Source organism: Cynoglossus semilaevis, chromosome 8, assembly GCF_000523025.1.
Source record: "Cynoglossus semilaevis isolate Cse_v1.0 chromosome 8, Cse_v1.0, whole genome shotgun sequence".
NCBI classification, from domain to species: Eukaryota; Metazoa; Chordata; class Actinopteri; order Pleuronectiformes; family Cynoglossidae; genus Cynoglossus; species Cynoglossus semilaevis.
The window spans coordinates 3,561,184-3,585,742 of record NC_024314.1 but is presented as its reverse complement, the minus strand read 5'-3'; the positions used below and the strand labels follow the sequence as shown (position 1 = coordinate 3,585,742).

The 24,559-nt window shown below is 40.6% G+C and overlaps 4 protein-coding genes and 1 non-coding gene across 6 annotated transcripts; 4 read left to right on the top strand and 1 right to left on the bottom strand.

The window, feature by feature from the left end:
- The first annotated feature begins 205 nt into the window (after positions 1-205).
- LOC103381609 (zinc finger protein 420-like) lies at positions 206-3,154 on the top strand. 2 transcript variants are annotated; one of them, XM_008314042.3, is made up of 3 exons: positions 206-460; positions 950-1,140; positions 1,374-3,154. In XM_008314042.3, the coding sequence occupies exons 2-3, from the start codon at positions 951-953 to the stop codon at positions 2,258-2,260; spliced, it is 1,077 nt and encodes a 358-aa protein (XP_008312264.1). In that variant the 5' UTR covers positions 206-460; position 950; the 3' UTR covers positions 2,261-3,154. The 2 variants fall into 2 exon arrangements, with proteins under 2 accessions (XP_008312264.1, XP_008312265.1); XM_008314043.3 differs by having other exon boundaries at positions 927-1,140.
- A 395-nt stretch (positions 3,155-3,549) lies between these two features.
- trnag-ucc (transfer RNA glycine (anticodon UCC)) lies at positions 3,550-3,621 on the bottom strand. Its single transcript has one exon. It is a non-coding gene; the product is annotated as a tRNA-Gly (tRNA).
- Positions 3,622-3,683: 62 nt separating this feature from the next.
- On the top strand, positions 3,684-7,616 carry LOC103381608 (sesquipedalian-1-like). The gene is made up of 4 exons (XM_008314041.3): positions 3,684-3,814; positions 4,168-4,262; positions 5,418-5,721; positions 6,420-7,616. Exons 2-4 carry the CDS (start codon positions 4,182-4,184, stop codon positions 6,860-6,862), a joined length of 828 nt encoding a protein of 275 aa, XP_008312263.1. The 5' UTR covers positions 3,684-3,814; positions 4,168-4,181; the 3' UTR covers positions 6,863-7,616.
- A 4,171-nt stretch (positions 7,617-11,787) lies between these two features.
- Positions 11,788-15,697, top strand: mylpfb (myosin light chain, phosphorylatable, fast skeletal muscle b). Its single transcript, XM_008314039.2, has 6 exons — positions 11,788-11,909; positions 12,269-12,367; positions 13,629-13,809; positions 13,906-13,984; positions 14,611-14,659; positions 14,766-15,697. Exons 1-6 carry the CDS (start codon positions 11,907-11,909, stop codon positions 14,865-14,867), a joined length of 513 nt encoding a protein of 170 aa, XP_008312261.1. The 5' UTR covers positions 11,788-11,906; the 3' UTR covers positions 14,868-15,697.
- Positions 15,698-16,902: 1,205 nt separating this feature from the next.
- pgap3 (post-GPI attachment to proteins phospholipase 3) lies at positions 16,903-24,212 on the top strand. Its single transcript, XM_008314038.3, has 8 exons — positions 16,903-17,528; positions 18,557-18,654; positions 19,474-19,626; positions 19,724-19,786; positions 20,183-20,244; positions 21,105-21,241; positions 21,433-21,637; positions 22,594-24,212. The coding sequence occupies exons 1-8, from the start codon at positions 17,321-17,323 to the stop codon at positions 22,655-22,657; spliced, it is 990 nt and encodes a 329-aa protein (XP_008312260.1). The 5' UTR covers positions 16,903-17,320; the 3' UTR covers positions 22,658-24,212.
- The last annotated feature ends 347 nt before the right edge of the window (positions 24,213-24,559 follow it).

The window sequence follows — 24,559 nt, the reverse complement described above, 5'->3', positions numbered from 1 at the left end:
TGTTACAAGTGTAAAAGAGTATTTTTTAGCATAATTTATATAAGTGTTGCCGCTTTTTGAGAAGTTGCGTTGCTGCACAAATTAAAATATGATTTTATTTTAAAATCAGACCAAGTTTAAATAGTGTAAGCTGTTGTGAAACGTTAGGCCAGTAGGGGCAGTAATTTGCCTCTAAATGGTTTTGCAGAGTGCAAGATGCAGGAAACGGAAGTAAATCGAGTTCTGCTTCCGGTGCCAATGGTTTGTTATGAAGATAAAATAGGCTATAACGTGTTTTTTTTTTGTACTAGGACGTCTTTTAGCTTCAACTAGTGGCGATTTTTTTGTGACGTGTTTGAGTCGTATTAAAGAAGGTCATCTTGTCGGAATATCCGGAATATTTAATAAGAACAGTGAAACATTTTTTAGTGCTAACTATTAACTAAGTGACGCTGACTGGAGGGCTAGCTGTACTGTAAAGGTACTGTACACGTTAATATGTATAAATGGGTTAGGGTGAGGGTTTCAAACATTGAACATTGCAAACACTGAATTCGTGTTTAACGTTTACAATTTAATTCTGTTTAATGTTGATTGTTCCTCAAACGTTTATATCTATTATATAATGGTATATTTTTGCTCTATGTACGTAACTCGTTATAGTTTCCTTTACTTAGTTACTAAGAAATTGCCTTGACATTAATTGTAAAATTGACTTTGCCTTATATTATCAATAGGAAACCCTAAAGGAGGTTTTTAGATGCTCATTTCACAAAATGTGTTTGAGGTTAAAAGATAACGTGATGTAAGATTCATATAGAAAATACCAGATTTGAAGTGTAGACACAAGAACGTCATAATCCACAAACTTGGTTGTAAAATTGATTTATGACTTTGTATGTTTGTTTGTTTTTTTTCATCTTCACACCTTCCCATAACGAGTTCAGTAAAACGTTTGGTGTCATATTAGGATGTCTCAACTGGAACAATTAAATGCACATGTGGCCAAGCTCCTGACTGAGGCAGTGCAACAAGTGCTGGAGTTGGTGAAGGACACGGTGTCTGAATACCAGGAGAAAACTGCCAGAACACAGAGAGAGAATGAGAGCCTGAAGAAACGAATGCTGGAGCTGCAAGACAAGATCGCAAAAAAGAGCGCAAGTAAGTACAGGTGTAGTCACTGCAGTATTCATCATATTTTAGAGGAACACCTTACACACTCTGCTGCATGGACTTCACTAAACACACATAATGGCTTGGTGGGCTGCATTTGGCCCCCGGGCCTTGAGTTTGACACTGACAATGTGTTTTAGAGGGATACTTAACCCCGGGCCTTGAGTTTGACACTCACAATGTGTTTTAAAGTAAGTGTTTGTTTGTTTGTTTTTTTACAGCTGTTCTATCTAGCCAGGATTTCCTCAGGGAGAAAGCCGATGCAGAGTGGGACTTCCTCCTTGAGACTCGGACGCCCAGCCCAGTTGACACACTCACCGAGGAAGACCTAGTCACGAGCCGCGCCGCCAATCACAGAGTGAAGCAGGAAGAAGAAAAACAAGAAGACAGCCCCAGTTATGTTGAATCCCCTCTCAACTTTGACCTAGCGCATACATCATCGAAGTACGGCGCAGGACAACCTCAGGAGGACATGCACAATAGAGAGGAGTCACTCACTTTACCAACATACCAGGCAAACAGTTCTGCCTCCTCTGACGATTCGCTCAGCAGTCACTCCATCGGCGAGGAAAGCTTGGGCGCCGTGAAAACGGAAGAACAGTCGACCAACTGCGTATCACAGCTGCCGCCTCTTCAAGAACAAGACCCAGGGTGTGTGGATTTAAGCAGGAGCCCTTCTTATCATCACTCTAACCATAGACTTCTATCGCGAGCCGGGGGTGAACCTTACCCTCAGAGGAGGCGTGGATTTGCAAGATCCAACAGTATTGCCTTTCATTTGGCGAAAATCAGGAGGGACAACTTCACGGGAGGGGGCCCGCACGTGTGCTCGATATGCGGAAAGTCATTCACCAGAGTGGGTAACCTGAAAATCCATCAGCGCTGCCACACGGGGGAAAAACCGTACAGGTGTTCACAGTGCGACAGGTGTTTCTCGCAGGCGGGAGACCTGAAGAAACACAAGCGAGTGCATACGGGGGAAAAGCCGTACTTCTGCAGCCAGTGTGGAAAGAGCTTCAGCCGAGGGGAGAATCTGAAACGACACCAGAAGATTCACATTGGAGAGACAACGAAATTCGAGCTAGAGTGGGGGGAGCCGCCTTTGTGAGTGGGATACTGAGCTCAGAAGTAGACCAGTTAAAAAAAAGTCACCCTTCAATGGTCAAAAAGAGTGGTGCAAACAACTACGTTGCATTTCGATTTGCCATTTAGCACTTTGCAAGGGTATGGAAGCTAAACAGACGTCTACGTTAGCGTTATGGTGTGAAGTCATGTTAGCATGATGCAATGTAGCCTATCAGACATATTCTCAAAACTATTACATAATCGGGCTTAATCTGAAAATGATGCAAGTACTAAGCAAACAATGGTAATAGCAACGTTAAAAATAATAACAATGTTGCCATCAATATTGTACCTGTGTGATATGAAGAAATAGACTCAGAGTCTCATAGGTATTTTAGAAAAAAAAAAGTATATAACGTGGTCCAAATTTTTTTATTATAGTTATATTAGGTCAGTGAATGCATTCATCACCTAAGCAGGAAAATAATGGATTTTAAAAAGTTTTCTGGATTTTTAAATGTAGGAGAGAGCACTCTCGGGTTTCTACAGTGTAAAAACTCCCTCTTGTGGCGATAGATGACATTTTTATTTGGTATAAGAGAACATGAGAAAAAGAAAATCTCATATGTTTATACATTAAAATCAAGCATCAAACAAATAATTACTATTTATTATTAGTAATATATCTGAAAAGTGCTTTGTGTTTAAACAAAGACTTACTACATGCACTCCATTGTAACAGCTATGTCAGTCATTACTTGTGTGAACGTTGACTATAAAATGGCTTATTTTCTTGAAGTCCTCTTTGCTGTTTCCCCTCAATGACAGGGTGATGTTTTGTCTCAGATTTATATACTTCCATCTGCAAAGATTCAAAATTCAGTTTGCGAAAAATAAAAAAAAATGTTGTGGTGTGATATAACCACCAGGTGTGAAATATATAATTCCTTTTTTTTAATTTTATCTGTATCGTGAAAATATGAACTACACCAGTGTTTAAGTTGTAGGAGAAGAATGAAGATGAACATGTTGTACGTTTTTTTAAATGGTAAATATGTTAAATTTGCTTTTGCTTCTAAGAGTACTATTGCTGCTAATACTATCTCTTCACTTTTTAAACTACTATTATTCTCTTTCAACAAAAATTTGATTCGGCTTAAGCAACGACACACATACAATATGTTAGCATTTAAACGTGCAGGATACGCCTAGCTGCTGTAAAAGCAGCAGAATATGTTTTTAAAAAGCAGACTGTGACATAAAAATATAAATATGGGGGAATATAGTGTATGGTTAAAAAGAGAGGAGTGATGTCGTGGCCGAAAAAGTTTCTGCGTTGGCCGGGAATCGAACCCGGGTCAACTGCTTGGAAGGCAGCTATGCTAACCACTATACCACCAACGCGGTGATGGAATTTGCGCAACATGAGTAATATATTCATATATAATGGGTATTACTTTCATCGTTGAAATTGTAATATAGCAACATAATGCGCAGGTATTTCTTCTGTAAGTGACGTCTTCATTCACCTCTGTTTTACCTAGCATCCAGGAAGTGATTGAAATACTCCGGGGTTTTTTTCCACACTGTTGCGCGGGTAAGTTTTAAGTTTTTTTCACTTGCACACGGCACATACGGGTGGCTGTATTCAGTCAGAGAAAAGTGTTTATCACTTGGACTGAAACAAACCAGCGCTATGATTAAATAACAGGCTGGACACGCACGTCAATATGCTAACGTTAGCAGCCTGTCACGGAAATGTCGCTTCCTGTACATTTGCATTACAGAAATAATGGTAACTATGTTGAGGTGTGGACTGAGAGGCTTATGTTAGGGTTTGCTACGCCTTCCGCTGGCGACTGACTCACATTACCAGTTCTTCACCAAGTTAAATGAAACAAGGAAGTCCGAGATAATGGTCTTAACGTTATGTCGCCATGTTTTCCTCAGCGTGACATGTTGAAATGAAGCTTGATGAAAAATTGGTCACCTATTTTGAATCCTGCAACTCACCTGTGGACAAGCAGGGCTACCTGTACAAGAAGGTAACGTAAATATAAATAATATTATATAATATGTAAATAACGTGTTTTTTGTTTGTTTGTTGTTTTTACGGTTGACGGTATATGTTGGCTCAATAGTTGGCCTTAAAGTTTCTTTTAGTACAACGTAAATATAGATATGAAAAAAATACATGTTATTTTGGTAAAGTGACGCTCGTGTGGACATTTTTTGTAAAACAATATTATTGTTGTTGGGGGAATTTCAAATGGTAGTGAAATTGTGAAATAGTATTTTAGGGTTTATGTGGAATACGAATTTGGTGGCCGTTTATAAGTAGGATAAGAAGACATACATTAAACATTGATTTGTTATGGATATGGTTATGCTAATAGGCTAAGGAAAGTGTCAAAAATTCCACTGAATGCAAATTCATATATGGAAGTGTTTTTCTTAAGATTTTAAGTCCAAAGACATTATTTGTTGCATATAATTGTTTTGTCCGTTCACATATGCGTCAGTTTAAGACAATTTAATGTATTTTTTTTAAATGCTAGTTGAATTCCATCTGAGAACCAGTGCTGGTGTCAATCTGCATATCAGCAAATGCAAAGAGTGACCACATCATTAGAGTACATATTAAAGTAAAACAGACGCTTACAGAACAGTAGTTTTTTAAATTATTATTTAAATTTTCAGTGCTGTGACATTTTATTTGCCATTTGTCATTTATTGTAAGAAAAAACTAAAACTAAAAGTCTTTCTCTAGTGTTTCATCTCATTTAATAATCGTTCTTCTTTTTTTGTTGATAGGCAAATATAAAATATAGTGTTTAAATGTTTACCAACTCATTAATAACACATCTTAATTAATTAATTTATTAACCAATTTCAAGCCAAAGAGTAAAAATACAAACACACAAACATGCTCTTCGTAACAGAAAACTGCATTATTACCGCAAAAAAACCAAAACTATTGGTTCTCCCCCTCTTGACCAAGTTCCTAACTTTATTTCTAACCAAAAAGACACTGTGTTGTCAAAGCAAATGCTGTTTTACAGAACATTCTAGCATACACTCTCCTCAGACTTGTTTTTTTCTTAATCGTGTTGACAGTGATTTTAAAAAAAAGAAACATTTGATAGGAAACCTCCTGTCAAATCACAAATGATCAGTTTGAAACACACACTCTCTTGCAGGGTGAGATTAAGACGTCCTATCAGAAGCGCTGGTGTGTCCTGAAGGGTAACCTCCTGTTCTACAAGGAAAGTGCATCAGACAGAGACCTGACAGGAGTCATTGTTCTGGAGGGCTGCACTGTCCAGCTGTGTGAGTCTGAGGAGCAGTTTGCTTTCTCTCTGGTGTGGAGCGAGCCAGGCCTGCGTACGTACAAGTTTGCCGCTGACGACCAGGCGAGTCAGGAGAGTTGGATCAAAGCTCTGCTGTCGGCCAACCACGGGTATCTGTCCCTGCTGCTGATGGACCTGGAGAAGAAATACAGAGGTGAGAGACATGAACGCAGACACTGGTAGCGGAGGGAGTAAGAGAGAGCTGTTGTTCTGCTTTGCAGCTGTAACAGAGGTTACATCATTGTTTGCTGTTGAAACGCCACAGAAGTCATGGGGGCACAGTGGAGGAAGCGAATTATATTTACAGTATTAATCAGCAAATATCTTTTCTGACATCATAAAAAGAGAGAAAGTTAAATTCATTTATTGAGGCAGTGGTCCCCAACCTCTTTTGGCCTTTGACTCTGTTTTGACATCACAAATTTCCAGCGACCCCAAGGATTTTTTTTCTTCTTCTAGAATTAGTTTCTGATCATGTTTGATATATGCAGTTGCAAATAGAGAGTTTTATTCATACCTAATTTTTTTACCTAAACCAGTGAGTGATTTGTCATCCATCAGTTCACCGAGGGCTACATATGGCAGTGTAAAATCTACTTCAGAAGTAAGGTTAGACATATTGATGCTTTTCAGGTTTTGTTAATAGTCAGATTAGGACGACAGTACAGATGCTTGGTAACCTTTACATCTAGGACAAAACAACATAACGTCACCATGTCTGCAGAAAAGGGCTTTATTGTTCATCTTCCTTCCTACCACAATGTTCTATGTTCCCATCTCTGGACGTCTGGTCATCTACTGTCCACAGCGTCTGGTCAACTCTGTGTCTCTGCTGTCTCTGTCCTCCCTCAGATGCATTAGCTGCATTTCCTCGTGAAACGGCTAAGCCCTTCACAATGCCCAATTTCGGCGCCACGGGGACGGACTTCTCGGCAGCCTATCGTAGCAGACAGTTGTCAACACTGCCGTCAAACAAAGCGCCAGCAGCTGCAGGTGCAGCGGCAGCTTCGGCTCTGAGCAACAGTGCAACGTTACACGCTCTGTCCTATCCAACCAGGCCGACCGTGAAGAGTTCGCCCAAACAGTTGCCCCGGAGAAACATAAACGCCGTGCCTTTAAATATTCCCGACATGCCCATGGGAGAGTGGTCGTCTTTCTGCGTCAACGCTGAGGATGACTTCTCAAAGCTGCATGAAGACTTTGGGAAAGAAGTCAAGGAACTGATAGCTCGCTGGTCAAGACAAAAACGAGATGGCAGAGTTGTTCAGGAAGAGGATTTGATAGACTTTGGATAAATTCATGTCAACATAAAATGGTCTTGAATTTCAAGGAGTAGTAGAGTAGTGTCTAAAGTGTCGATATTATGGTATATACTGTATACCAGCGGTCCCTAACCTTCTTTCTGTCAAGGACTAATAGGCCACTAGCGGGCAGTACCGCACACCGGTAGCGCCTGACGACTCCGTCCTGTTTGCACATCTGTGAAGCCGATGGATATTGAAGAAAGCTCAATGAATTTTCAAAATAAAAAATAGTTTTCACTTTATCTCATTAGCATTGGAATCTGAAAGACATTTCGAAAAAAACAGCTAGATTATCTTTAAATGAAGAAATTAAATGAAAATGACTGGATTCTCTTTAAATTAGAAAAATTATTAATTATTTAATTCCGGTAACAAATGACCCATGGACTGGTACCGGGCCATGAACCAGGGGTTGGGGACCATTGCTGTATACTGTATATTTGAGGGTTATGGGTAAAAAAAAAAAAAAAAAAAATTAACAATCTCAGTGAACTATTGGTGGTTAGTTGCTCAATGGACCTGGAATGTAGAACATTTTCAAAACCTTTCAAAAAGGTAGAGAACAACTGCATTTGTTTACACTAGCTTTTTTTTTTTTTTTTCTAAATCTGTGAATTACATCATGAACGGTTTCAAAAACCTGTTAATGAATTCATTAATAAAATTCCTGGAATTCTTTTGCTTGAAAAGGTACATATCCAAAAGATATGAATTACATTTAATCAATAAAAATCATTGTCTTATGTCTGTGTTTGCGTGCAATATAACATTCATACGAACATTTAATAAATATTTTATATATATTTCATCTGGGAATCAGTGGCATCCCCAATGGGTAGCCACCGTCTTTCTGGGAAAATTTCTGGTCACCCCAGAGGCTGTGCCCCCCATTTTTGTCATTGACTTTATAACTGAGCTGCTTTTATCACTTTTCTTTAAAATAAGTCGACAGCAAACAAAGAGAGAGAGGAAAAGTTGATGTCTCACATGACCAGAGTCTGCAAGCAAATCTAACCAGCAAGAAATGTCTTCCTTTGTCATATCCTATCTAACCATATCTGTCTGTCGATTTAGAATGAATGACTTCAAATCTATTGCCGCCCAGTGTATTTGGAGCTTAATGTTATAAAGTGGCGAGGATGAAGTGACCATTTTGTCTAACTCAAAACTGAGTCAGGTGAGCAGATAGATGGAGTGTTGGTGTGAACCAAGATAAGGCAGAAGTATAATGATAATGTAAATTAATAACAATTTGGACAAGTTTAGCGGGCCAAATTAAAAAGCCAAACGGGCCGCATCGGGCCCCCGGGCCGTAGTTTGCCCATGCCTGGTATAGAACATTGGACGTGTTTTGTTGTGAGATTTCTTTAGCTGCTCATGTCAACGGTTATTATAGAGCTGTAGCTCAACGTTCTTAAGAATTTGTGCAATGCACCTTTAATTGCATATTTGCTATTTTCAGTAGCTCAGAAATCCAGTATAGGCGGGAAAAAATGTTCCACAGAAACATGCCAGTGGAATTTGTCAGTTGGCCTCAGAAATACAGGCATGTAGCATCAAGGTCTGGGAAGATTCGCTCCAGTCTCCACCTGGTCAGAATTTTGTTTTACAAATAATTATGCTTAGGCACACATGTCAAACTCAAGGCCCGGGGCCCAAATGCGGCCCGCCAAGCCGTTTTGTGTGGCCCGCGGGAGCCAAAAAGGCATTTAGTAAAGTCCATGCAGCAGAGTTTCTTAACCTATGAAATAAAAATAAAAAAAAGCGGGGCCCAAATGCGGCCCGCCAAGCCGTTTTGTGTGGCCCGCGGGAGCCAAAAAGGCATTTAGTAAAGTCCATGCAGCAGAGTTTCTTAACCTATGAAATAAAAAAAAGTAAAAATGATTCAGTATAGGCAGGAAAAAAACATGTATTAGTCTGCAAATTAGTAAAAATTAAGTATATATTTTCACTGCGGCCAAGTACCAAATGACCTATGGACTGGTACTGGTCCGCATACCGGGGCTTGGGAACCCCTGATCTATACATTCTTCCATTTACAACCAGTCCGTTCAAGGGGAACTGTGGACCCCGGTGAAAATTAGTTTGACACCCCTGTAACGATAATGTAAATTAATAACAATCTGGACAAGTTTAGCGGGCCAAATTAAAAAGCCAAACGGGCCGCATCGGGCCCCCCGGGCCATAGTTTGCCCATACGGTTATTATAGAGTCGTAGCTTAAGGTTCTTTAGAAATTGTGCAATGCACCTTTAATTGCATATTTGCTGTTTTTAGTAGCTCAGAAATTCAGTATAGGCGGGAAAAAGACATGTATTAGTCTGCAAATTAGTAAAAATTAGGTATATATTTTCACTGCGGCCCAGTACCAAATGACCTATGGACTGGTACTGGTCCGCATACCGGGGCTTGGGACCCCGGTGAAAATGACTTTGACACCCCGGTGCTAAGGTTTAGCACATCTAGCACCTTTAATTGCATATTTGCTGTTTTTAGTAGCTCAGAAATTCAGTATAGGCGGGAAAAAAAACATGTATTAGTCTGCAAATTAGTAAAAATTAGGTATATATTTTCACTGCGGCCCAGTACCAAATGACCTATGGACTGGTACTGGTCCGCATACCGGGGCTTGGGAACCCCTGATCTATTCATTCTTCCATTTACAACCAGTCCGTTCAAGGGGAACTGTGGACCCCGGTGAAAATGACTTTGACACCCCGGTGCTAAGGTTTAGCACATCTACCCAATAGTCCTGTGATTCAGGTTTTTTTTTTAAGTTCAAAAGTGGATAGCCTGTGTTGGGTAAAAAAAAATAAAGGACAGCAGTTAAACGGGGGGAGCCGGCCAAGAAGGGCCAAGTCTTGAAATTTCAAAATGGCTGAGAAAGAGAACAGCAGGGCAGAGGGTGAGGGAGCTATTTCAGTCTACAGCTGTCTGGTTTTTATGGTCATGGACAGACCTTTTGGGTTTTCTCCCTCTCTCTCTCTTTCTCTCTTTTCACCTTCAACCACGTTTATGAAATCACTTCTCTTCCACATGGAAATACCGTTTTTCAAATGTATTTATTTGGACGTACCGCTCACCCGTTGCGCATCCGATCAAGCGGATCTAGAAATGTTTACGTAGTGTGAAACAAAAAGAAAGGTTGGGTTTTAGCATCCGAAACCCAACAGTTGCAGACGACTGAAAAACCCAGTTTTAGTAGATCCCAGCGCAGGACTTAGCTGCACAACGATGTGATTGATGGCAGCCTGTGAAGTCAGTAAAAAAGCTGCTCATTTAGTGCAGTCATCTTTTTTAGGATTGTGAGAGAGAATAGGGTTTCGGTTTTTCCATAATGGATTAATATGTAATCAAACAACATGTTTATCCTTGAGGGATGATGATGTGATTATATTATTATATTATATAATAAAACATATTTCGATGACTTTATTGTTCATATAAGAAAAGGGACGTCTGTGTCCATTTACATATAAAGTACTTTTAAACTTAAAGCTGCTATAATATAATATAAAAGACATTATAGCATGGGTTTTAAACATGTATTTTTGTATACATTTTTGTATTTTTAATGCAATATATGATTTTGAAAAATAGTGGAAAATAAGGTAGATAATGTCCCAGGAGATTATATCAATTAATTATGTCAAATAAAACTATGTCAAATTATTCACTTTAAATTAAATCATATATTGGGAACAAAGTACTCTTTACTTTTCTTGATAAAAAAAAACCTTAGTACTGAAATGAAGTTTTCTAGAAGTATTACCAGTAACATGTAACTTCTTTATGTAACAGTATAAATATAGCACATAAATATATATAATAATATATATATAAACCTAAATATATATGTATATATATTATATATATTATATAGTATATATATATAGTATATATATTATATATATTACAATACATTTAGCAGACACTTTTTATCCAAAGCGACTTTTTTTGAGTCAGTCAATCAACAACCAAGCCACAGTAAACATACAAAATACAAAAATACATAAATAATAATTAAATAATAATAAATAATATATATACAGTGTAGACATACATACATATATTAGTATATGTTCATATATATGGTGTTTTAACAATAATTACATATATTAGTATATGTTCATATATATGATGTTTTAACAATAATTAATATATACATACATATAGGCATATATATTAATACATATATTGCATGTAAAACATATTTCTAGAAATGTTGTCTTCACGTTACCTTTTTTCACTACAAAAACATCAATATTTCAGGGAGCCTTAACACATCGTTCTCCACGTATGCGCGTTGTTTACATTGGTCACTAATGCATGCTCACTGTTTGCAGTGTTCCGGTAGTATTTAGTAGTACTCAAGTGTCATTACTGGACCCGGACCAAAGTCTAACGGCCAAGTGTTTTCACGTTTCATGACTGTTCATAATCTGCTGCCAATCCGACGCTCAGCGCCAACCCATCATTGACATGGGTAATGACTTTAGGACGCGCTCGCTGTGTACATGTCATGCCAACAGCTCAACACGGTCAATGAATATAAAATCTTGGTCAGACAGAAATATATATATATATATCAAGTTACTGTACACACGGCCATTACACACACTCAGGATTTGGTTCTCTCATCAATGGGGTCACAATAAAGAAGAAGAAGAAAAAAAAAAAAAAGGGGCCAGAGAGACAGTCCCTCAGCGTGTCCTGTCTATCACTTTGGCCATATTAGTCCAGAGAAGACACCAAAGTCCGAGCTGTGTTGGCATTGAATTCACCTCATTCCAAGAGTCCGGGGGCCTATTTTGGAACACCGGTAAGTTGATCCTCACTGTCAACTCCTCGCTCCTCCTGCTTCCTCTTACTTTCCCTCTGCTCTGTTTTCCTGCCAAACCTGACGGCGTGGCTAAAGTTAGCCCACTATGGGCTAGTATATAAGGCCCCATGGGTGCAACGCTTACATGTCAGTCACATCGGCTTGGCGTAGGCTTCTCTTCTTGACCAACAACACCAACCCACAAACTTGAGAGATGGTGAGTGCGGTCACATCCCCTGGGGGATCCAGCGGTTGAGCCGTTTGGATTCGCAACATCACAGAGAGGGTGAAATGGAGACGCTCAGCCTCCCTAACTGTGGATGTAGAGCGGGCTTTTCTTTCCTTGAAGTTTGGTTCACATCTCAATCTTTATTACGAGACGTTGAAACCTAATCTCAGTAGGCATTATTTCCGTAATCATGCTAGTTCCCGAAGATTATATAGCACCTAAAATCCTTCATTTCAGTGATGTTCAAATGTATGTACATCAAAAATGTAGTCCTGAAAGGAGTTTTTTTTTCTCTGTTTGGACTTTTTTTTTTTTCATTTCTTTCACTTTTCATCCTCTAATTCTAGGCACCCAAGAAGGCCAAGAGGAGGCAGCAGCAGGGTGAGGGTGGATCCTCCAATGTGTTCTCCATGTTTGAGCAGAGCCAGATCCAGGAGTACAAGGAGGTAATGAATTCTCCAACGCATCTGAAACGCTTCGTAGAATCGGGGTGATGAGAATGTTTTTTTGGGGATGGCCTCTGGTCATGGATCCCTCTGTAGGTACGATAACAAATAACACGTATTCCGTGAGAAGCCTTCGAATCTTACATGTCAGCTATGGTAGTAAAATGTAAGAAACTAAGGATTTTACCGATGACCGCAGTCACCTCTGACAATTTGGTAGCTCACAGGACAGAAAGACTCCATCCATGACCTGGCTGGAATGTTGCCCAACAGCTGGTAGACAGTATTATTAACCATCACAAGACGAGGAGCGTGGGAGGTGTTAGAACAGGAGTGACTTGGCTTGGAGGCTACTTTTAAAATGACCAGGCCGCAATCAGCAACCTGGCATTGAAAAAGTTGGTACCGGCACTTTTGGGTAACATCCCTGTGCAAACAAAATTGTAGACCGATCCGAAGTGTGATTTTCCGATTCATTGACGAACATTTTTTGTCCTGCTTTTTGACTAGCGGGGCCACATTTTTTCTTAAAATTGAACACGGGGGGCCGGGTCAGGAGCAGATAGATGGAGTGTTTGTGCGAACTAGGATAAATGACATGTTAAAGTCGTGCATAAAGGCTAAAATGTTAACTGTACTTTTTATCATTTTCTGCGCCATCTATTGGGGAAACGCGGGTATTGCAGGGAAAAGGCAGAGGTATAATGATAATATAAATAAATTATATAATTTGGAAAAATTTGGTGGGACCGGATTAAAAAGCTCAACGGGCCGCATCCGGACCCCGGGCCTTTGTTTGCCCATAATCACTGCCTATGTCAGGCAGTGATTGCACAAGGACTTAGGAAGGTGAGGGAACGTTTGGGACGCGGTCACAAGATTTAGGCGTGATGCAAACAGAGGGGGTTGTGGGTGGTGGGCGGGCGACAGCTGTAATCAATAGCTTCTCCTTAAATGTCACAGAGGGCTTGTCTCAAATTCCGAGACCATTTTAACACCTTGGGAAAACAAGTGGTCGACCAGCTGCCCAGACCCCAAACTGTTCCCAGTGCCATCTTTGGTTTCACTGAATGTCACATGTCTTGCGAGTGGACAACAGCTCCGCATTTTCACGATTATGTTGGCACACCTCCCGCCCAAACATTTATTGTGGAACACTCGAGATGGAGATGTATTCGTCCCAGCTATGCTCTTTGATCTGACACATTTGGTCAGCCTGTGTCTCTACGTCTAAGTATGTGACCTCATCGTTCCTTGGCAGGCTTTCACAATCATTGACCAGAACAGAGATGGCATCATCAGCAAGGACGATCTCAGGGACGTGCTGGCCACCATGGGTCAACTGAATGTGAAGAATGAGGAGCTGGAGGCCATGGTGAAGGAGGCCAGCGGCCCCATCAACTTCACTGTTTTCCTGACCATGTTCGGCGAGAAGCTGAAGGGTGCGTCCACACTCAGACCTTTAATGTCAAGGCCGGTGTTATATGCATTATATATAAAAGCTTTTGTATTAAAAAAAAAAATTACACGTTTTCCAGGTGCTGATCCAGAGGATGTCATTGTTAGCGCTTTCAAGGTCCTGGACCCCGAGGCTACTGGGTTCATCAAGAAGGAATTGTAAGAAATTTTTTTTTTCAAGTATAAAAGTATTATATTAAATGAATAGGATTTATTCAAAACCATTCAACTGGTTTAAAAACCTACGATACATGGACAACATATCAGTTAATTACCGTAATTTCCGGACTATTATCGCACCTGAAGCTAACGTTAGCTGCGGGGCTAACTCCCTTCACTTTGTGCTTGTCCGCAGCAGAGGTAAAAACAGAAACAGGGAAGTCGGGGTCTTTATCATCAGCCACACACTTTAGCTACCGTTTATTAACGCACATATACGCACACAGCCATTCACAGACAGACATACGCTACTAGTATAACACACAGTAGCCTACCAGAAAAGTCATTGATCGCTAGCGGTATGACCTTCGTTAGCCCGTAAAAATCCATAACCTAGCCGCATCATTGTTTAAGCCGCAGGGTTCAAAGAGTGTGAAAGAAGTAACGGCTTATAGTCGGGAATTTACGGTAACTCAAGATATGCAGTTTAAAATCTCTCACGAATGTATTTGAAAAATATTTTCATCCTGAAACATTGACGGAAATTTTTTTTTTTTAAAAATGAACAAAGTATTCATTTTCAATCTTTACTAATCATTTCTCTTCACATTTTGCCCTTTGCTCAGCCTTGAGGAGCTCCTGACCACCCAGTGCGACAGGTTCACCGCTGAGGAGGTGATTTGTTTTTTTTTTCTTGTCATAGCCACCTTTAGATGCTCATATAATCTTAAGTTCATGCTCATTTGCTGTTTTGGCTCATCCTTCTCTCTCCGCCCCGCAGATGACAAACCTGTGGGCTGCTTTCCCCCCTGATGTGGCTGGCAACGTGGACTACAAGAACATCTGCTACGTCATCACACACGGAGAGGAGAAGGAGGAGTAAAGAAATCGTCCGCCTCTCTCAAGACCGCTACCTCCATTCACATCCATTCTCAGAACCACAATCTTTACACACAATCCCAATCTTCTCCACCATGACCGCTCCCTTGCACATATCCACGCCCCGGGCTCATTCTTTCCAATTCGCCAGCTACCTGCTAAAAAGACTTGTCGCCTTAATGGAGACACTGGGTGAGAGGACTGAAGGCTTTCGGGGGTGTTTGCGTGTGAGTACGTACCAGCAGGGGAACATGGGGTCACTTGTGACACTGAAAACGCTCTCCCTATCTCTGTCCCTCCGCCTCTTGTTTTCTCCTAACTTTCTTAGCACTCACTCTGTCTTCTTGGGCTGAGGCCAACAGTGCCAGGCATCATGCTTACATGCAGTGTGCGTGCATGTGCAAGCCAATGCGTGCACGTGCACACGTCAGTCATCAAACAAGTCTTGGGTGCCATGGTGCCTGCACAAGTCACTTGCTTGAAACAAGCAAGAATCCTGGCCCCCTAGTGGTCTGTTGGTCTCCACCCGACACAGAGTGTTTGCTGGGTTTGTACTTCGCCTTGTATCGGAGAAGTGTACGGCAGTACCGCGCTAAAATAGTGTTCGTACTCCGTTCTCTTCTCTCGTACATGTCGGGTATAAACGGGGGAAAGTTTCAGAGAAAAGAGAAAGACAAACAGGAACTCTTGTGAAGGGGATGGAGATGGTGAAAGATGGTGAGTTGGAGGCCAGAAAAGGAATGAACAAAAGTTTGTTTGGACTTTTCTTAACCTCTCACTCATCAATGTTTTTTTTTTCCTTCTGTGTCCGTGTCTCTGCTGTAAAAAAAAAAATAAAGCAAGAATAAAATCCTTATCTTTCGTACGACCGTGTGTCTGTTGGTTAACACGTTTTTGCCTCGGGAGCTACTTTTGCAATGATCAATCAACATTGATCATATATATTTACTGAATATACTTCATATAAATGCACGTTCGTGTATGGCACAAAGTCATTCAATAGTTGTAAGGTTTTGAATTTATTCCTGGAGGGTTGATCTAAAAAAAAAAAAGACATCTTGAATTTTTAATTTTTTAATTTAATTGTTTATGATCTAATAATACTGCCTTTGCGTTGTACTGGTAGATTGTGCTCTTTTTATAGACATCTTGAATTTTTAATTTTTTAATTGAATTGTTTATGATCTACTAATACTTCCTTTGCATTCTACTGGTAAATTGTGCTCTTTTTATAAAACCAAAATCTGAACAGTGATGTTCTATAGTAATATTGTTGTGGCATAATAGGCTGCAAATAATAATAATAATAATAATAATAATAATAATAATAATAAATCAAACAAACAAAAAAATTAAAAAACCAACAAAAAAGAAACAATAAAAAAATGAGCAAATTAGTTCAGGTATTAAATAATAATAATAATAAATCAAACAAACAAACAAATAAAAAACCAACAAAAAAAGAAACAATAAAAATATTGTATTAAATAATAATAATAATGTATGTAATGTATAATAAATAACATTATCGGAGTCTCAGGTCAAATTTAAAATCTGTAGGTTAATGTTACACTACTATAGTACTTTTTTAACTTCTACATAATTTCATTCGAATTTTTATTTTATTTTATTCGAGCATACCAGCCAGTTGTTACTTTTTCCGCTTTGACAATTTCCTCGTTTCCCCCTATGCCTTGCAGTGCTGTGTTGAGCTTGGACTCTGTCTCTGCCTGTTGATTTGTTGAGCCGTTACTACCGCCATAATATTCCAATATGTAATTTTGTATAAATACAGTATCTTCAGATAGGATTAAATAAAGAAACTAATACCAAAAACCTCCTGGTTGCACACAATAGAGAAGGTTGTATGTGTGGTTATCACCGTTATCATGTAGCACAAAGATCACTGTTTTGATCTTTGAAACTTGACCTGTCCTATTTTATTATGTAATTTGTACCCCACCGGATGACAGCTGGGATTCGCTGTCTTCCCCACAAACCGTTTTCAGAATTAAGTGGCACAGAATGAATGAATAGACGGACAGTATAAAATTACAGAAGCATAGTTTAATTTCAGGTGTTTTTGTTTTTTTTCCTTCTTTGTGTCACGTGTTTCTGTGACGTTTTCAGCCGAAAGAGGATGTAAAGCTAAACTAACAAAGCACGCCGCCTTCAAAATAAAACTACAAGACGCTAGCGGCACGCAAGGCTTTATAGGTTAGAGTAGGACGCTCCGCTTTTATTTTGTAAACTAAAACCGGTAGTGGATATGACTGCGAAATTGGGGCAGCGAAAAGGGTCGCTGCAACAGTGAGTGGGCAGTGAATGAAAACTGTAAAACATTACAGGCCCTGTCTGTTGCCACAAACATGGCTCCATGCTGATGACCGAGCCCGGCTGTAGTAGCTGTCGTCCCGCCGTGCCTGTGTGAGTCGTGACGGGCTGAGTGCCAGCATCATGGCTTCCCCACGTCGCACATCTGTCAAAGCGTCGGTTCTAACCACCGCTGTCCTGCTCCTGCTGTCACTCACCGCCGTCAGGTCCTCTCAAGGCGACAAGGAGCCGGTCTACCGGGACTGTGTGAAACAATGTGTCCGGACCAACTGCACAGGAGCTCGGCTCCGCGTCTTCCAGTCTTCTCAGCCGCAGTACATGGTGCTGACAGGTTAGTGGTCGTTACTGGTGGGTGAGGGAGGGTGACTCTGGTATTGGCTTAGCACTTTGTATGTTGTGAGCACATGAGGCATGTTTATGGGTTCTTTTAATGCCCAATTATCCGTGTTAAGACCTTTATTTTCGTACTTTTTTGAGATTTCATCAAACGTTGTCTGTGCAGTCATTTCCAAAACTGGTCCAGGACCCACAGGTGGGTCAGTAGATTTTTTTTTATAAACCAATAATGTACTATCTAGTGCACTCAAACTGTTTTAGCCCATACTGCAGTGGGCCACATTTAACTCTTTAGACCTAGAAACTAGTTATATTATTGTTTAAAAACAATACATTTCAATTCATAGTAAAAAAACCAAAAAGCATTATGTTGAAACTTATGGACAATATTACACATGACTGAATCAATTCTGCCTTTTATGCCACCACACTGTTTGGTCCTATACTACATTTGTACTACACAATATCTACCACGTCATTGCTTATCCCTATTTAAGTTACAAAAATGTTCATGAGAACATGTTCTGCTTCTAGAAAAAAAAAGGTCTTCTTAAAAAAAACTTTTAGAAAAAAAATTTAACTTAATACAGCAATGGTTTTTAGCACCGTACGCTGACTGACAGAAGATCAAACTACTGGTGCACTTTGCGTTATTGCTTCATCCACTCGTGTGCTATTGTTTGAGCTGTAACAGTTGAAAGCCCAGAGCCAGTTTTTCAGGCTGTGTGAGCCGTCACACAAAAACCTATTGTCATTCCTCCCTTAGATCAGCGATCTGGTACAATGGGCATGGTTGCGTCTATTGCACTCACTACCATCTGACCTCATCGCGTTTGATGGGAGAAACCAATTGATGAAACTCAAAGCTGATAGGCTGCTGCAAAATTGAGTCACAGTTATTTTATTGTTTCTGTTATTGATTTCAAAGTGTGTGTTTTTTTAAAAAAAAAAACAAAAAAACAGTCATCCCTTTAATGCAGACATGACATCAATGTCCGTTGTATTGGGTGTTCCTGTTTGCAGGTTGGACGTGCCGTGATGACTGTCGCTATCAGTGCATGTGGTCCACTGTGGTCCTTTACCAGGCTGAGGGTTACGGAATCCCACAGTTCCACGGCAAGGTTGGTTTGGTTTTCTACTGTACATATCCAAAAAATGTAAAAAAAAAAAAAAAAACAAGGGAGAAACAATACTTTTTTTTTTTCACCAAAAAAGACCCTGGGACCTGCTATAGCTACATAAGGGTCTCTTTATGATAAACCATTTGTCAATACTGCATTTCAACCCTTCCTCTTGGAGAACTGATCCGGGGCTAAATGATCATCGGATAAAAGTTTACTGCCGTTATAAATGCGTAGAGTTACTTTTTCCCACAATTAATGTACAAGTTATTAATAACTGTAATGTAACGTGTCTATATGATTTTTTTTCACTTGCAAACATTAGACATGTCAATACTAATTAATTATAATAATAATATATAATTTGAACTTTATTGATCCCATATTTGGGGAATTCTTGTGTTGTCAGCAGATTTGCTGCAACGGGTTGCCAAGCATGTGGTTTCTCTGGGAATCGAACCCAGGACTACCTGCTCTCTTCTTCTGACGCAGACGTGCTAACCCGCTACAATATGGAACCAATAGTTTAGCCTAATTATGTTGACGGATACCTCCTCCCGATTACATGCAAGGGGATCTGATGAGTAACAGGGCAGCGACGGATTATTCACGATTAATTGTGATTAATCATAATTGATTACAGAGTAATAGATAAAATCAACTTCATTGGAAAAAAAAAACATGATTCAACATGGCAGTAAAAAACATCAGTGAATGTCATTTAGGTCAGACACAGATCTTACCGGTTATATATCATATATGTATATGATACATAATGGGTTAATGATATGGGTCATATTTCTCTATGTTCTCTTTTAGTGGCCGTTCGCACGGTTTCTGTGCTTCGAGGAACCTGCTTCTGCACTGGCCTCTGTGCTCAATGGTCTGGCTTGCCTCCTCATGCTGCTGCGCTACCGTAGCACGGTGCCAAGACAGAGCCCCATGTTCCACACAATCAATGCCTTCTCTCTGGTGAGTCCAACCCTAGTCCTGTACTGTACGAAGAAATACTGTAAGAAATGCTGCGCAGGGAGTTAACCTTTGCTGCAAAACGTGTGTTTACCTCCAGGTGTCGCTGAATGCCTGGTTCTGGTCTGCGGTGTTTCACACTCGGGACACCTATCTCACTGAGGTAATGGATGTTGGGCAGCTTCGATTGGGAGAAAAAAAAACATTTCTGGTCAGACACCTAAGGGGCCGGACACTCAAATAAAATGAAATCAAAATCTTCTCTAACATTATTATTTAATGTTTATTTTAAAATCCAGTCATGGGCTATTTTGTTGGGCTGGATTTGGCCCGCAGGCCTCCAGTTGATCATCACTGTTCTTAACGGTCTGGTGCTCACAGTAACGTAGATGTGACACTTTTGACTGACATCACTCATGTAACTCCACTTAATCTGCGGTTTCCCAATTTACGACTGTTCATCACGCATCAGTGTAAATATATTGCACATGCATGTCCTCAGCTACTCCCATGGAGGACTGGTAATAGTGATTCTTTTTTTTCTTTTTTTTTTCTTCAGAAAATGGACTACTTTTGTGCCACGGCAGTCATTCTGTACTCCATCTACCTGTGCTGTGTCAGGTGAGGTTCGATCTCTGCTGGTTTTTAGGATGTTACAGAACCTATGTTTAAAAGCAGGGATGTTCGCTATTACCTTTTTGCCGATATCCGAGATGCGGATACTTGTCCAACTTCCTATTCCAATATTAACCGAAGCCGTTATATACGGCTGTTTGGGTTAGAGCAGTGGTTCAGTTATTTTCTGTCATCCCCCCCAAACCCCCTCCGACCCCTCCTGAAATACTACTGAGAACCTGATAACATGTATATTTTCATCTGTTCAAACCACTGTATGAGTTGCTGCCACCTAGTGACTGGAGGCTTGTTATCATTCAAGCATCACAGCAGTGGTAGACACTTATGTCCAGCATGCCATATTCCATTGGAAGGCCCTCACGCACCCCCTGGCACCTCACCCCATCCCCCCTAGGGGGCGCCACCCCTACTATTTGAGAAGTACTCAGTTAAAGGAAGAGGACATACTTCACTGTGTGCAGTTCTGTTCTTTCACTTCAAAACCATTTTAGGTCACATCATTTGGCGAAACCCAGATTTGCGTTATCAGGTTTTCATTATGAGAGGAAAAAAAAACGCTAACGATTTTTCTTCTTACCGATATGACATAATATTATCAGGTTTTCATTATCATAGGAAAAAATGCTAACGATTTTTTCTCTTACCGATATTACATAATAACGCTAATATCGGCCGACATTATCGGACATCCCTATGTAAAAGAGATCAAAATGACTTATGATTAACCGGTATTTTTTTTAAACATGAAACAGTCTAAAAGCCTTCCTTACAGATGAGGCTAGTTAGCTTAAAATGTTGTCGTGTTGTCACGGATACATACTGAAAAGAATTGATCTCGTTGTCAGAACCCTGGGTCTGAGGAGACCTTCTGTGTCCAGCATGGTGGGAATCCTACTCATCTTGGCCTTCACCTCTCACGTCTCCTACTTGACCTTTGTCAGCTTTGACTACGGCTACAACATGGCTGCTAATGCCTCATTTGGTAAAGCATTTTTATTAGCACCGCATCACAGGAACCAGAAGTTGTTTGGGTTGATATGTTCACATGACAAGTGGATAAATGTACCGTGTATTTTACATTTATAAAAACATAAGACATTAAAAGCCTTTTTTTTTTTTTTTTTTTGGTAAACATTGCTCAACTGACTGGTGTGCTCTGCTGAACTTTTTCAGGCATGGTGAACCTGATGTGGTGGTTATGTTGGTGCTGGCAGAATCGGCGGACGCTACCGTACTGGTGGAAGTGCGGGCTGGTGGTGCTGCTGCTCCACGGCCTGGCGCTGCTGGAGCTGTTGGACTTTCCCCCGCTCTACTGGGTCTTCGACGCTCATGCTGTGTGGCACCTCAGCACCGTGCCAGTGCATTTCCTTTTTTACAGGTAACATTTCCCCGTGTTTGTACTGTGTGCTGTTTGTACGCAAAAGCCGAGGCTAATGTGTTGTTAGCTTAGAAGTACGGTGCACCCAGAAAGCTTGCCATTAATGGCTCTGTTGAATGGGTTAGGGTTAGGTTTAGGGTAAGCCTGAGATACCTCAGAAGGTTTCTCTGAGAAGTACCCTGAAAGCGCGGGTCCCCTACCCTCGGTTTGTTTACCGGTACTGGTACATGAAACGAGGGTAGGGGACCACAGAGAACGAATTAACAATTTACTTTATTTTAAAGAAAATCCAGTCATTTGCATTTACTTTCTTCAGTTCGGCAATTTTTCTTTTAACTAATATGTGGAAAATTTGCCAGTTCTTAACAATCCATGGTACTGGCTAGTACTGGGGGACCAGTCGTTTACTAAAAAATCTTTAGAAAAATGGTTAGCGACCGCTGTCCGCAATAAAGACAACACAATTGACCAGCAGTTTAAAATCCCAAACGTGGCTACTAAGCTATTGTTAGCTTCCTAAATCAAGCTACAGTGTTAGGAGAGAATTTCTTCTTCGTGTGCCAAGCTAATTTAGTACTCTGCTGTACACCTAGACCAGGCGTGGGCAAAGTTTTTGACTCACGGGCCGCAATTGGTCCTAAAATTGAACAGGGGGGCCGGGTCAGGAGCAGATAGATGGAGCGTTCGTATGAACTAAGATAAATGACAATGTAAAAGTCATGCATAAAGGCTAAAATGCTAAAATGCTTTTGGCCTTCACTACGCCATCTATAGGTAAAATGGAGACATTGCAGGGAAAAGGTGGACGTATAATCACACAACAAACAAGTTTGGCGGCACCGGATTACAAAGATGAACGGGCTGCATCCGGCCCCCGGGCCTTAGTTTGCCCATGCCTGACCTAGATAACAATATAGAAAAACTAATCTGAGATCGTCTCCTCTTTCCTTTCCCAGTTTCCTGATCGACGACAGCCTCTACTTGTTGAACACAGAGAAGATGGGCGTCAAAGTGGAGTAGCCGGAGCTCTCTGCCCCGTCACCGTACCTGCACCCCTGCACCCCATCCTTTGAGCCAGCTGAACAGCCGGCAGAAGTAGCTCCACAGCCTCTGAGATGACATCATCAAAAATTCATCTTTATGAATTTTATGTTTACGCCCTTGTCCTTTTAAATATATATATTTTTTTTCTATTTATTAGCTTTTTTGGAAAAATGACGGTCCTCACCGTGTGCTACTCTCCTGGTGCCGTTTGTACCCTCATACTCATGTGCCTCCCGAAACTGCTAGACGCTTTGACTGCGACACGACGAGCATTTTGCTGTAGCTGACAATAGGTGGCACCAAAGTGTCATGAACTTTCTGCAGAGTCTGTGAGCGCGGACTGGGCCTCATAGTAGGGAGGGGGGGGGGGGGGGGGGGGGGGGGTGAGTTGGGGCAGGTTTCTCTCGAGAGTTGGTTTCTGTTTGGAGGTGACTCGAACTAATTCTCTGTTGTTGTTTTTTCTCTCTCCCAACATCATCACACTTTTTGCTTTTGTGCCTTTTGGGTTGTTTTTTTTTTCTCCTATAGTTAACGATTGCTTTGGATTTTATTGATTTTCTTTGTGTCAACCAAACTTTATTGTGCTTTATTTTGTTTTTTTTTTGGACACTTTTAATTCAAATATTTTTAATTTGGGAGTGGGTTTATATGACGATCACACTAACATTTAACACACCTGGATTGCCTTGCTGAGGGAGGTGGAGTTTCTGTTCAATTCTCAGGTTACGGAAGCCATGTGCTTGTAGAAGAAGGCGTTTGTTTGACGCGCGTCATTTTGGTTTCCTGCCCTCACACATCGGGACAATCACGCTGATTGACACAGAAATTCCCACCTGCTTTTTTTAAAAAAAAAAAGGAAAAAAAAGAGATTACTTGCTCATTCATGAAAACACTCGCTTTCTCAACGACACGTCTGCCTTACATCATGTTTTAGCCTTTTTTTTTTTTTTTTTTTAAAAGTTGAGCGTTCATCCACTCTGTCCTCACCTCTCAGCGTTCTCCCTCCATATGACGAGCACTTTATGATCACACGTGTACATTCACATTCAGGTGTCTTTGTTTCAAATCCTGCCTCTGCCTTTGTTTTACGGCGTGACGACGGGAACAAAGACCAGCGCGCGAGTGTGTGTGTGTGATTGCTGGCATTTGTGTTTTCACGTTGCCTTGATGTCCTGGGGCCTTGTGTGTTTTTTTGTTTTTTTGTTGTTTTTTTTTGCAATCATGAACAGAGATTTCTGTGCATGCGTGTGTGAGATTGTTCCCAATCCTTTTGTAACAGTACAAGTGAGTGTGTTTGAGTGTGTGTGTGTTCCAGAATGTGCCGCGTGAATGTGTGCCAGACCGTTGGTATATTTAGCTTTGCTGACAGCCCATGATGGTGGGGGAGAGCAGCGGAGGTTATCACTGACCCGGAGGACAGAAACATTAATAAACTCTCGGCAATGAAAATGCTTTAAAATCAGTTAAAGAAAGTGTTGCGTTCCCTGGTTTATATGTCCCGGTGTTGACAAAAACAAAACAAAAAAAAAAACACAGATATTTACATGAAATTCCAAATACACCTTTACATTATTCCTTGTCAAAAGCTAGAGCTGCATTTGGTGGCTTTTTAGTCTTCGCTCACCAAGAAAACTATTTTTATTCCTCGTCCGAAGCCATGTCACTCCTCTACTCCCTACGGCCTGTTGCACTGTGCCTCCTCACCACTCCTGCCCTTTTCCTTCACCTCATTCAATATCAGTTCAGAAACAACTATATAAAAACAGTGGACTGTGAGAAACGGAACAAATAAAGATATTTATGTTGGTGAGGAATTGGTCTCTGTTTGTCCTCTTCTTTCTTTCTTTCTCCTACTCTCTGGATTCAATACATTTTCCT